At 39.5% G+C, this 13,833-nt stretch overlaps 1 protein-coding gene across 1 annotated transcript; it reads right to left on the reverse strand.

The window, feature by feature from the left end:
- Window positions 1-869: 869 nt before the first annotated feature.
- LOC145907432 (fibrinogen-like protein A) lies at window positions 870-7,070 on the reverse strand. The gene is made up of 7 exons (XM_082994843.1): window positions 6,809-7,070; window positions 5,775-5,828; window positions 5,313-5,425; window positions 4,947-5,043; window positions 3,797-3,896; window positions 2,063-2,200; window positions 870-1,793 (listed from the first exon to the last, which is right to left on the reverse strand). The coding sequence occupies exons 1-7, from the start codon at window positions 7,068-7,070 to the stop codon at window positions 1,613-1,615; spliced, it is 945 nt and encodes a 314-aa protein (XP_082850969.1). The 3' UTR covers window positions 870-1,612.
- Window positions 7,071-13,833: the final 6,763 nt, after the last annotated feature.

The following is a 13,833-nucleotide window of genomic DNA, read 5'->3' on the forward strand; positions in this document are numbered from 1 at the left end:
CGGATACGGATCCTACTTGTTTAAAGTTGAAAATCACGACGCGCAGTTCGGTCAAACCCTTCTCACTCTGGCGATATCGGCGCAGGTTTTCGGTGACTGGAAATTCTATTTATCGAGTAATTTATTTCGAGTTCAGGAATCAATTCTACAAAACTTCACTCTCTCCATGCCATCTACATTCTGCCATGGAATGCAACCGGCAGACGCATCAGACGCGTCTGTGTCCTCCACAAACTGCTGCGTTAAGTTTGGTTATTACACAAGAGTGTATAAGGTCTAACCTTGGGAGGTGACAAGAAAATGATTTGTAAAGGAAAGCCAAAGCTAGTATGCTACTCATGCCGAAGCAAACGTTTCAAACACCACTGTGTTCATCATCAGTGCCAAGTAAGAATGAGTTGCAGCAACGTGTGCGCAGAGGGAGGCAGGTAACTGAACAGACAAAAACAACAACACAAATGAAACACGTGACAGACGCCACTCGAAAGCCCACGGCCGTGACGTCATCATTTGGGCTGCAATGAGGACCTGGGTGTTGACAAGAAACCTTGTTACACAATTTACCCTCACATAAAACCTTTCCCATAAGTCGGAGAAATGGCGCCGCGATATCCGCACATTTCTGTAAATATTTGGGGTGAATTGGCGTGACTGTATTTTGGGGTTTATCAGAGAAAGCCAAAATGAACTGAATCAAATTTACTGACATCCTCGAATCAGAAATCAACTGTCAAATCTGATGGATCAATGTTTATATTTACATGGATTATCAACATAAAGCATGGAAACGGTTGCATGCGATATTACAACAACGACATGATATACAAGGAATGATAAAACGGAATATGTTGTCAATATCTAATTGACACGTTGACATAATTCTATGGAAGAAGTGCCATCCGAAACACACAGAATGTAATAATAAGTAGTGTCGACGTCATATTTGCAATTATTATGTTGTTTTTTTTCTGGCATCAACCGTTTTTTTATTAACGTCGGATAATAATCACGCTGTAAACCAAGTTTACCTCATTTACGGCGAACGTGCTATTCGTTCGTTGACACTTCCAGCAACAAGCCGCCTTTTCAAATGAGTCACGTGGTAATCCGAACTCAAATAACCCGGTATGCATTTTCTATATAGGCCACATGTCTTTTGCGTAAAAAAGATACGAAGGGACAGAGGACAAAGGACATATAGGACAGAGACATTTTGTACGCGTGGTTTGTAACGTGTTAATCCTCGTGCGCTTGTTTATTATGTATTAAACTGATCGATTGACTGTGGGTTTGATAGCAGCCTTTTTATCAGGAGTCAGATATACGGCAGTGTTATTATTTGTGTAGACGTTTTAAGTAACGCCCTACAAATACCATGATAATAACAAACATGCAAAATGGCAAAGTTTTCGCTACTAACACAAAAACTGTAAGGATTTGTGAAATAAATTCGGTTCGGTATAATTGCTTTCCTGTCATTTACGATTTCAAGCCTTTATCAAAACTGGTGAAAGTATTTACAATGTCTGTCAATAATTGTCAATTAACACGACGTTGCCATGGTAACCAACGACGCAATGTTAATTTTCGTCACTTTAAACCTCCCCAACAATTATTCGCATTTCACTTTCATCTTAGAACTCATTATTCCGCCAAATGAGTTTTTCCAATAATACCAACTCATAGTGTTGTAATCAGTAGAAGTTCTCGACCACGGACCATTGAGGTGGGCATCTGAACAACTACGATGCCACCAAGCTCCACCGTTAGTCACAGCACAATTACCTCCATACCTGCAATTATAATTAAGTCGGTTGTCAACAACTCTGTGTTACAACTTATTTAAACTCAGTTAAAACTTGTGTTTAACTAAAACTTTAACGCAACCCCCTGTTTCAGAGCAATTGATTTTTACAATTGTTGATTTAGGGTAGGCGGTTAACTTTGTCAACGAAAATCAACTATTTTTGCGTAAATGCATTTTATCTTTTACTAAACAACTCGATTTACTTCGTTAGTAAAACAGAAATATAATCAGACACGTTGTATCATTATTACTCACGCATCATTGTCTCTGTTGCGTGTTGAAAATCTCATCCCGTTTAGATTGATCCACCTAATCATGGAATCTCCTATATTCCCCGAATATCCGGAAATAGTAATTGTGTAAGAACTTCCTTCATCGCCAATGCTGAAAGTACTGAAAACAACAATGTCATAATGTTTAATTTAATGCAAAGTAATTTAAATAACAACGGACAATTTGTTGTTTTAAATCAATCCGCTTACATTGGTTTGTTACTCATGGAAATGATTGTTAAACATAAAACCCTTTATGACGTAATAAACGACATGTGTCATACATTGTGTTGTGTTGTGTGGGATAATTATTTCTCAACTAAGCAATAAACACGGAGTGGCATTAGAAGTTTTGAGAAGGAAACCCAGATATTTTTCAACTTTAAGTTCACAAACGGCTGGAGGATTACAAGGAGGCTTTATTGTAGCTGAAGAACAAAGCGGATAATTCTAACTTTCCAGTCAAGATGCAACGTTTTGGCAAAGGTCAGTACTTGGGACTCAAAATTTTACCACAAGGACTTGGGCAACAACGACCGCATAAACTCGTCTGGGCAACAGATTTTCCTCAACCTTTTTTAAGTGGTTCTTAACCTTTTTTATCTCATTTCCCACTTCCAGTGTAAACGGAATCCTTATTTCCCACTGGTATTTACATTTTTTAACTCAGAATTTGATTATTGTATTTTCGTTATATCTGTTATACTTTTTTAACTTTTTCTACCGCATGGCATTACCAATTACCAATAAGTGTACAACACACAGTGAATACATATCATTATATTTCTTTTCCGACTACTTTTGTGTATTTCGGTGCCGACTAATTATCCACCTACAACCCTAAAATTTCCTACAGGGTTAGAACCACAGGCCTAAGGAATTAACTCTGCAGGCCAATGCACCCATTTTCTTGCATAGAGACCAAACAATATCCAATCAACCACGCAACGACCAGCAGCTAACCCAGGGGTGGGCAAAGAGAACACAGAGTGTTTACACTATACAACTTATACACTGACAATCAAGTTGTGTCAGCGTCTTACACGTCGCGATTACGGGATTTTTGTTGCCTCATTCAAAACCTTGGGAGCCGAGCATGTTGGGCAGAAAATCGAAATTTCAAACACTGGATTATGCATGGGTGTTAGATGGAGAATATAATAACCATTTGATCCCATATATCGATGCGGGACACAGCACTAATATTCACTGGATTGCTGCCATCAATTGTCAAACGGTTTGGCCGTGGTTAATTTCGCTTGAACTGACTTCCATATGCCTACGCTTCAGAAGATTTGGAATCAAGGGAAAGAAAATTTTCTGCAGCCACATTCTCTAAGCGCAAAAAGGTGACATTCGACCCAATCCGAGCCCCACTGAGCTCGGTCCCGGCAATCCGCGACCAAGCGATCGCGCAAACCTCAAGAGCGGTGATGTGGGGTCGTTACGAGTTGATTACCATCCCTATGTGTGTGCGGTATCTAAACTTTTTGTTTTCATAATTATTCCGAACTGAGTAAATGCATTGAAACACAGCAAGAATATTCTGTGTTGCTTCAAACTTAAATCCCGAATTTTGGGAATCTGACGTAATAAGGGGGGTATTTCCCTAATATATTTTAAGATTTTGTTAGTTATGACGACCTGGCAGCATCGGGTAAATTATCGTTGAAACAATGGCATTAGATTGAAAACGTTAAATACGTCATAGTCTTACCTATACTCGGCAAAACCTTGACTCCCGGAAAAATCCTGGAGGTCAACACGAAGGCGACATCTAGTGGACGCACTGGTGATTTGATGCAGTTTCTCCAAACCTGATAACATTTGTTGCTTGTAATGATATTGCTGAAAACACTGGAATTTAAATTGGATTAACTGATGCTGTTGTATTGGCACTAGGATTGTTACGTAGCTTGCTTGAAACGTTTTGCTTGGTAGGCCTGTATATTTAACTGGGTGTGCACAAGTTATAACAATGTGTTCAGTAAAACAAACCTGGAACTCCTGTTGCTGCCGGGCATATTGCAATTTAAAATGTACCGCTCTTCTGGCATAAAATATACGTGCTGTATTTTTACGACGTTTCGTCTGTCATTCAGCGAGACCTCATCAGGTATTGATACCGCAATTTCAAAGTAAACTGCACTAAAACATTCAGGGCACAAAAACGAAAAAAGGACAGGTTGACACCGCTTGTCAGATCACGTGGCAGAGGCAAAACACGAAACACTGCGGGAGGCGAAACAGTTACAACAAATTGTTATAAACTGCAGGAAAGTAAACACATTGTTCTTTGTCGTTGACCCATCCACTGTTTTTGTGAATGTGAAACGACTCAAGAAAGAGCCGCTTGGTGTGGTCCAACTCCTTTTCCAGAGCTTGGAAAGGGCTTTATCAAAGGCAACTTCGTATCGCAGTGTCACCGCATGCTTGGCCAACGCAGTCTTGCTGACACGAAGTTGCCTTCGATAAAGCCTAAGTTCTGGAAAAGGAGTTGGACCACACCAAGCGGCTCTTTCTTGAGTCGCTTTACATTCATTTACTTTCCGGCAGTTTATAACAATTTGTTGTAACTGTTGCGCCTTCCGCAGTGTTTCGTGTTTTGGCTCTGTCACGTGATCTGACAAGCGGTGTCAACGTGCCCTTTTTTCTTTTTGTGGTCCTTAATGTTTTAGTGTAGTTTACTTTGAAATTGCGGCATCAATACCTGATGAAGTCTCGCTGAATGGCAGACGAAACGTCGTAAAAATACAGCACGTATATTTTATGCCAGAAGAGCGGTACATTTTATACTAAAACAAACTATTATTCAAAGTTTTGCAACATTTGTACTTGGTTAAGGATTGCTTTATTGAAATACAAACCAATCCAAACTTCTGTTGATAGATCCCCAAACCCGTTCTTGTAATCCACCCAATCTCTGTCGAAACTCACAGATCCATCATAACGACGCTGGAACACCTGGTATTTATCAAGTAAAACACTTGACACTGATTTTCGGAGAATTGGTCTAAAAAAGTTAGATGACCTCCATGTCAATATATGACTTTTCACTTTCATGTGTAATTTCCTGACCTTTACAAACAACACAATCCCGGGCGTATGGTTAAGTATTGTAGTGTGAAATCGGAAATTACATGGCGTGCATAATAACCTCGCTTACCCAACATAGCGTTGGTGCCAGGGATTGCCCACCCCTGTGTTAGTGATATTTACCACATTATCAATACCTGCCAGCCATCTTCACAGTAAACTTCTTCTCCCGATATGAGATGTTGGCGACCTTTAATATCTGAAGTTTTACAGGAGCCCGGTGGAAGAGAATATATGAAATTCCTGAGATCTGCAGACGGTTAAAACTCATCAGATTGGCAGAAGTATTTGAGTTAAACTCATTCACACGCAAGTAGGCGGTGAAAACCCCACAATATTTGCACGACCTGCATTATGACCAGAATATACCGGTGCCAGATGGAACCCTCTCTGATTCGCACGTCATGACGTATATGTTGGGTTTGCCAATACCTTTGCCCGTAAGTCAAGTCATTACTCGCTTCTGCCCCTAGTGGTGTAGATATCTCACCAATCTATACCACTAGGGGCAGAAGCGAGTAATGACGTGAGTTACGGGCAAAGGTTTTCAGAATTTGACACATATGTAAGATTTACATTTAAATAAAGTAAAACTCAACTGTTGGAAGTGTTACTCAGTTGACCTTGCAGTTGATCCACTCTGTTCGACAACTCTGTGAATAAAATGTTCGATGTGTGAGTGGACATTGGATGTTAAGTGCATGAACTTAACTGTTAGATGTGCGGTTCTGCTCACTCTGCATTTGATCCACTCTGTTCGACAACTCTGTGAATAAAATGTTAGATGTGTGAGTGGACATTGAATGTTAACTGCATGAACTTAACTGTTAGATGTGAGGTTCTGCTCACTCTGCAGTTGATCCACTCTGTGCGCCAAATCTGTCAACAAAACTCACGTTTACGTTGGCATGTTTTCGTCAGTCAAAGAGTTTGGGGCTAAATGGTAAAAAAATCCTTTAAGCCGAATAATCCTATTAAAAATAAGCTTCAGCTTAATCCCTGACAAGTGATGCAAATCTTGACTGTGGTTGCTATATGCAATAATTACTTTGCACAAAACAAATCTCTGCCATACATCCAGGTCACTTGTGTCGTACCACGAGGCTTGCAAGGGTAAGTCAGATAACTAACAATAAAAACACAATACTTGACATAAACAAACTATTTTCAAAAAGAATCTGCTTTTATTGTGGGTGGTACGACATGAGTGACCTATAGTAACCCCGACGGACTGTTCCGTTACGAAGGGGATTTGAGTTTTGTCACGTGATTGGTGAGTACGCAGGTATTTACACCACTAGGGGCAGAAGGGAGTCATGACGTGAGTTACGGGCAAAGGTTTTAGCATTTGTTATCTTGACACATCTGTGAGATATCAATTTATATGAATATGAAACTCAACTGTTGGAAGTGTTACTCAGTTGACCTTGCAGTTGATCCACTCTGTTCGACAACTCTGTGAATAAAATCTTCGATGAATTTACTTTAATATGATTTTATGAGAGTTCACCGTGTAGGGGATTTGTGGTACTGCTGTGTTTGTATCAAATATCTATCTGTACTGCTTGGTTTGTTAAAGTTTCCTATCCAATAATAAATTTTGTCGAAAAGTGTTTAGAGAAGAATCTTATACCTGTAACAAGTCTCATCAAATCTTCTTTGCCAGCCACAGGTCCTTGGTCTCCCTTTTCACCTCGGTGACCTTGAGGTCCACGTGGTCCCATCTTTCCTGGTCTTCCAGTCTCTCCTCTGGCACCTTTCAAGCCGGAATGTTCTATCTCTGATCCTTGTTCTTGTCCATCACAAATGGAAACAACTCTGCATACTTGTTGTTGTTGGTGAGTTATGACAAGATGGCCGACCAACAAAACTCCAAACAACATCAATTTCAACATTGTCAAACAAGCTAGACTTTGAAAATCTGTAAATAGTTGCTCAGTCATCACATGGAAATTAACAAAGTAAACGCCAACGTTAAATTGCACCAAAATTACCTAATTAACAACTACATTGAAAATATGGAAGATTCACTGAGACCTGCTGGCGAAAATCAATACACATTTATGCTGCGTAGATGAAACAAATATGAAAATAATGCAAATGATAAATGTGGATTATCGCAAATTACATCTGGCATCTCTACTTGGTTTTAACTTCACCTTCAACTCTATCAGTTATAACTTGTCCAAGCACAAGTGACTTTAAACCACGGTCAGCTACAATACAAGCTTGATCTGAACTGGATCACGTTGCGTTTCCAACCACACAGACCCGAGCAAACTCAATGCAGTAATCACGACGCAACTGTGACTTGCTTAAAACCTCCTTCAAGTTGCCGGAGACCTTTGAATTTCCGAGGACCGAATAACGTCACTGATACGAAAACACGGCGTATCAAAATACATCCATGCAAAGGAAGTCGGTTCAAATACCTAAGTGCGTGCGCTCGTTTGCAAGAGTTCGTAAAACCTGCATTTATTCTGGCTTTGAATTCTCGCTCCCTTTAATCGGTGCGTTTGGGTTGGTTATGGAACAAGACGCAGTTAAACTCAGTGCAATTTAAGCTGTTCTATCTGAATACTAATGGTTGACACTGAATTGAGATGAAATAAATATGTTGGATGACTTGGACGGTGGTAAAAGCCGCTTAAATATACAAGTTTTACATGTGTTGCGACCTATATGCCAATTATGAGCCTCAATCCGGTACTTAACAATATTATTTATGATCGATGGGAAATCCTATTTGATTAACGCATTTGACATAAGATCGCACGTGAGTTCTAATTGTTGTGTTTTCCTAACCTGACTTTAATTGAAACTTGATGCAAACATTCCAACAATATTCATTTAAAATGAACAATTTTGGACACGAAATTAACATGCGCAATTATACCAACGCCAAACTGAGTGAATTTACGCCCAAACGCACAGACAAAATTGAGCAGAACCAAATCACAAAACCGATGAACTGAGATGAGCACAGTACAGCTGCGCTGCCCTGCCCTGTCCTGCCTCGGTCCTCAGCTAAACGCACACGGAAAGTTACAAAGAAAGGTCGGTTACTGAAAGACGATGAAGGACAGTCACATGGGAAAACTTAAAGTCTCAAAGCGACCAAGTCACTTGAGATTAATATGACGCAAAACAGCTGTTAAACCATATCACACAAAAGCCAAAAAAAGACACAAATCACGTGAATGGTCAGCTGTTGCTATCGCTAAATTTTGAAATGAAACCCGCTTGCCAAGACGATCTAAAAATACCAATTACCCAACCCAGTGGAGTGAGACGCCAAAATGACAACTGGCCATGCAACCTTAAGTCCATTAATGCAACCGTTGACATGTAATGCAAAATCACGTTACAACATGTACATATTCAAATGAAATATTACACACAAATATTTTCGTATCTTGCTCCTGGTTTTCAGGTGAATTTCTTTTCTCACTTTAACAAAACCAGGCGGATGACGGATCGTTAATATTAAAGAACTTATGCGTGTTTCTTTTCCTAATCCTATGCTTTCAAACAAACTCTTACAAACGCAACTATTCAGATACCAAAAATAAACCTTTTAATGCTTTGTCTAATATTAATATAATGACTACAATCGCTTAACATCCTATAGAACGTTGGCAACACAATTGACGTCACGACGCAAAACTGCAAAAAAGTGGGGAAATGCTTCGTTGGCGCTGAGCGTGAAGTCAATACAAGTTTGTAGTGAGGCGTGAAGGAATGTGGTTGTGGGGCAAATGGAGTTGCACTGGTTTCACTAAATGGGCGCCTGACTTTATTAAACGGACTAATGTTAAAAACGACAATAAAACATACATACAATTCCAGTAGTAATACATGCTTTCGCATAGCAAGGCAGGATCGCCCCACTTGGGGGGCAGTGAAAGCGTGATATTACTTCTGCGTTGTCTGATTACTGTGGTGGAGATCCTCTACGCATGTGAAGGTCGCCTGACAATCCAGCTCGGCTGCAATGCCTTGGCTGCGAAGCCCAAACTTTACAATTCCAGTAAACGCCCGACACTAAAAACAACCGTACAGCTCAACGCACATCTCAAGACTAACGGGTCATACACACAGCACTTCTTGCACCGGCTAATCAACCAATCAACTGTATGTTCAGGCAGGGGAAGATACAGGTTCAGTTGCGCAGTCAAACTTGAGACAAGCAAAACACTCGTTCATGAGGCGGCAACCGCAACACGAGAAAGGCAATGACGCGCTTCGATGCACAGGCGAACACTGTGGTCGCCATCATCTAAATTTTACTTTTCGCCCCACCTAAAAGATGTGCACAGAGGTAACAAGTTGCCAAACACTCTTTCCCACTGGTTGATTTGGTCACACACACATATATATATATCAATGGATTGGTTATTGTTGTATCTGCTTTGGTGATGCTAGCTGGAGCACAGGAAGGCGCATCTTACCGATATTTTGTTTTTTCAGAGTATGACGTTTATCAGATTACCAACAGTCCGAAGTAGTACCTGTATTGATGATCACTTACCATTGCTTCCAGAATAATGAACACAACATTACGGCAAACAACCATATTTGAGGGTTTTGAGATAAAATGGCCTCCAATTTAACATATTCAGGGTTAAGTCCGTCACCACTAGTTACTTGGAGATTTGATGTAATGTAAATCGTCCCCTACTGTGTGAATTTGCTGCCCTCCCTTGGGGCATAACGATAAGAATCCAACTTCATGCTCCGGGAACCGTTGCTTGTGGACAATATCAGCATCAGCACTCGCAGGACAAAGCACAGCCTGCTGTTCTTTCATGAAGTCGATATTGAGTTGATTTATTAGCGAAAGATAATTGTAGACCCAACTGCTACCTTTCGGTTAAAAGATTGAACACGAATTTAAACAACAAAACGAAGTTCTCCATGTAAGCGAAAAGTTCAATAATACTGCAAGTATATCAACCTGCGCTGCTCTGGAGGGACCGACAAATCTGTCCCATCTTTTCAAATATAAAATATAAAAAAATATGATTTAACATTCCAAAAGACTTTAATTTGGGCCTCATCGGGGTTCCAACTAAACTACGTTATTTTGCATTTCAGGCATTTCGCATGCTGTCCATAAAACAACTGGCTGGAACACTAGTGCACTGGCCCAACATCGATAAAGACATTTTGAACATGTGTCTTAAGAGCTGTACATCTTAAGCCAAACATAAAAACATGGTGCCGAATGCTCCCGTACATCCATGGTTGTTGACCGAGAAGCCATGGAATTTAGGTCTCATGAATCCGTCATTTAAATGTCAGATGTATAAAATTCCAAATAAGGTCACTTTCAACTCGATACAAAGTTACAACTTCACATGTTTAAATGTAAGATGGAAAGGACTTGTTTGTACAGCTTGCGCTCAAAGTACAGTTTTGCACCAGTGTCTTGGTATCGGGACAGGGATTCTTTGTTATTTAAGACAGCTCTGAGATTGTGCAATTTATTTGAAATTCTGTTCATATTAGTTAATGCTGCATCGCCCGTGATGAGATTCACCTTTTGCTTCCTGCTATACAGAGCTGATATAAACCTACTTTCTTCAGAGCATGCAGGGTCACTTAAATAATCTGAATCGACTTTTAATTTCGCCTGCATCAGTTTCAGCTTTTGGTACTTGTTAAGGGAGTTACTTTCTTTGACGACTTCCAAAAGAGACTTTGTGACTACAGAGCACTCTGGTGCCTCGTTAGGTTTAATTGTTGAATTTTGAGCTGCAGGGGCTTCTGTTATAACTGCAGAGGACACTCTATCTGCCTTTAAATCCACAATTTCTTTGTTCCTTTCCCGGTTTGTTTTTTGTTTTGAGACTGAGGCATGTCGATTCTTTCCAGCAGATGAAATTCTTGTTCCTTGTGACTCAACCCCAGTTTTTGATTTCATCCAAACCCTGTTTTTTGTCAAACTCAACTTCTTAATATTTTTGTTTGTTTTCACCATAAACATCTTGTGCTTGGGGCAGTTTCCTCTCGTGCATAATCTGCATCCTTGTTTTGTTGACTGAGTTGGGGCAGAAGAGGAACGTTTTGATGATTCTCCACCAGTTTCTCGAATTAATTTAGCTTTTTGAAGCATGCTGTCGACACTTTCAATTTCTTTTTGAAGCTTTACATTTTTTTCAACTGTTGGTTCTTCTTCTGTGGTTAGTTGACTTTGCTTGCTGTTATGTCTTTCTTTTACCCATGGCTGTAGCAAGCTTTCTGAAACATAACACACGTTGATTTTTTCATGTTTATGTGTCACAGTTTAAACATTTCAAATTCGCACTCAGCAAAATTTTTTGTAAGGTAATACTGAAGCAGAATAATAAAAAGGTGCACTCTAGTCCGAGGTTCCAGACTGGGGTCTGCACAGGAGGTCTGTGAAGATATGGCAGGAAATTAAACTTATGTTGTGTAAAATTGCTACAGTGATTTGGGAGCTTTGCAGTTGTTGCTCAGTTTTGTCAATTATAGTTTTTCAAACTTACAGTCTGTCGAGTTGCTGCTAATAAGATCTGCCGTTCTGCATATGCAAAAAACTTATAAATATGCCGGAGAAAAATATATTCACAAATTCACATCGGAGTTCCGTAGCAAAGAGTTTCCTGCTCTATACAAACACTTACCATATTTTTCTGCGCGATATCTTTCCAAAGTCGTCCTTACATCAAGCGTTCGATCAAGAATTTCGAGAAACACTTTAAGGTTATTCATTATACGAACATGGAATCGGGGAAAATTTTAAAACTTTCCTTTCTTCAACTCATTTTATCGCTAAAAAACTCCACGCAGGGGAATAACCACAATTTTTAACTTTAGATATAGGAAATAATTGTTATTTTAATTTCAGCCAAAATATAATCGTTAAAAGATTGAATGGAGTGATCTATATATTTATTTTATCTGAAATTCCACAATTATTTGAATCTACAAATTTAATTTATTGCACGCTCCAATGGTTTTGAGGGCACCATCCCTATTTTTAGTGTTAGTTGTATTATATGCACTCTGTATTTGATCTGTATTAAACACTATGGGATCCGTATCAGTATTAAATCCCCCATATCAAGTTCTGAGGTGTTGCATCAAACTTTATATTATTCTTTGTTATTCTTTGTGTATCGTAATTAGGTCGCGTACATGCGCATATGTTGTTTCGAGGTAATCGCTTTGCTTCACCCACACATATGGGGAAAATCTCTGACATAACGCAAGTAAATGTGGATCATTGTTAGGTAATGCCTAACCAGCATTTTAATGGTTACGTCATGTTATGCCAACCTCATATAATGTCGTGCGGAAATAACTAAAAAATTTTTTATTGCGGGACTAAGTACTCGAAATTGACTTAACATCGGACGTGGATAATCCTGAAATTCCTGTTGATGAAGTCTCGCCGCATGGCAGACGAAACGTCGTAAAATACAGCACGTTTATGCCAGAAGATCAGCGGATAACCCTATATGTTGTCTGTGATGTAGGATACGGTATAACAATGATTTTAGATTTGCTGTTGTCATGTTTAATTCCAAAACGTAAACTTTTGTATAAATTGATCAACTTGTCAATAGGAAAACAACAGGATAATTACATTTATACAGAATGGTGTTTTCAGTGAGCAATCACAGGGCTATCGCGCTGGTCGCGACGCATTCACTCAATGCACACATCTCTTTCACTATACCGGACAACGAGTCCGAAGAGCAGCACATGACTGCTAGTCGCACGGCGCACCTGACGCCTCAACTTCGCAAGTGACCAGACGCCATACACTTGTTTACTGAGCCTGGAGTCATGCATTGCTCATAACCTTTATGGTTTTATCGTTGCCCATGCCATTTAATTTCTTTGTATATTGTTCTTACGCGTAGTTGCTTTTATTGCAAAATAAACATGATTTGATTTAATTTGATTAGTGGACTGTATCGAATGCCATTCCTGGAAATTACTAAAGACATGTTTGATATTTTTTCACTGTTGATTCGAACTTTTGACACATGACAATACGCAAAGCTATTATTATTTGTAAACTATCCTCAGGTTTTTTTCCTTGTTGTTTTGCGCTTAAATTAAATGTCACTTGCATCGTTGCAACAAAACCGAAGCTGTTTGTCACGTAAAAATTGAAATATACCAGACAAGTCATATTAACGCGCGAAACCTATGTAGAAACTTGGGCCTAGGAAATTTAAATTGTTTGTTCGAGTATCTGTACAGATTACGACAACCTTTCAACGATCTCCATAAGTGTACGCTTAAATGCTACGATTGATGAAGATGTTCGGAATGATTCAACCTCAGCACGCTAATCCATGACGCACGTACAACACCTTACAACCACCCGGCAAACATTTTCGAAACGGGGACTCCTGCAGCAAAACTTTATATTATTCTTTGTTAATTGTGACAAACTGTATTTCCGCCGCGTATACATGCACAAGGTATTTCGAGGTAATCGCTTCGCTCCTCCCACACATATGGGTAAATCTCTGACATATGGAAATCAGCTTTGGGTTCAATAATCAAATCGACGTTTTAATAATCCTGTCCATATTAATATTTTTTCCTCATTTCGACCACGATATAAATATCGCCACGACCATAAGCTAAGAGGGGAGCGAAAAGAGAATAAGC

Source organism: Ascidia mentula, chromosome 6 (assembly GCF_947561715.1).
Source record: "Ascidia mentula chromosome 6, kaAscMent1.1, whole genome shotgun sequence".
Taxonomy (NCBI): Eukaryota; Metazoa; Chordata; class Ascidiacea; order Phlebobranchia; family Ascidiidae; genus Ascidia; species Ascidia mentula.

Coding starts and splice junctions, on each gene's coding strand:
- LOC145907432 (XM_082994843.1), bottom strand. CDS start 7,070: ATGTTGAAATTGATGTTGTTTGGAGTTTTGTTGGTCGGCCATCTTGTC. Junction 5,829..6,808: donor TTTGATGAGACTTGTTACAG/GTATAAGATTCT, acceptor TTTTATTCACAG/AGTTGTCGAACAGAGTGGAT. Junction 1,794..2,062: donor CGCAACAGAGACAATGATGC/GTGAGTAATAAT, acceptor TTATAATTGCAG/GTATGGAGGTAATTGTGCTG.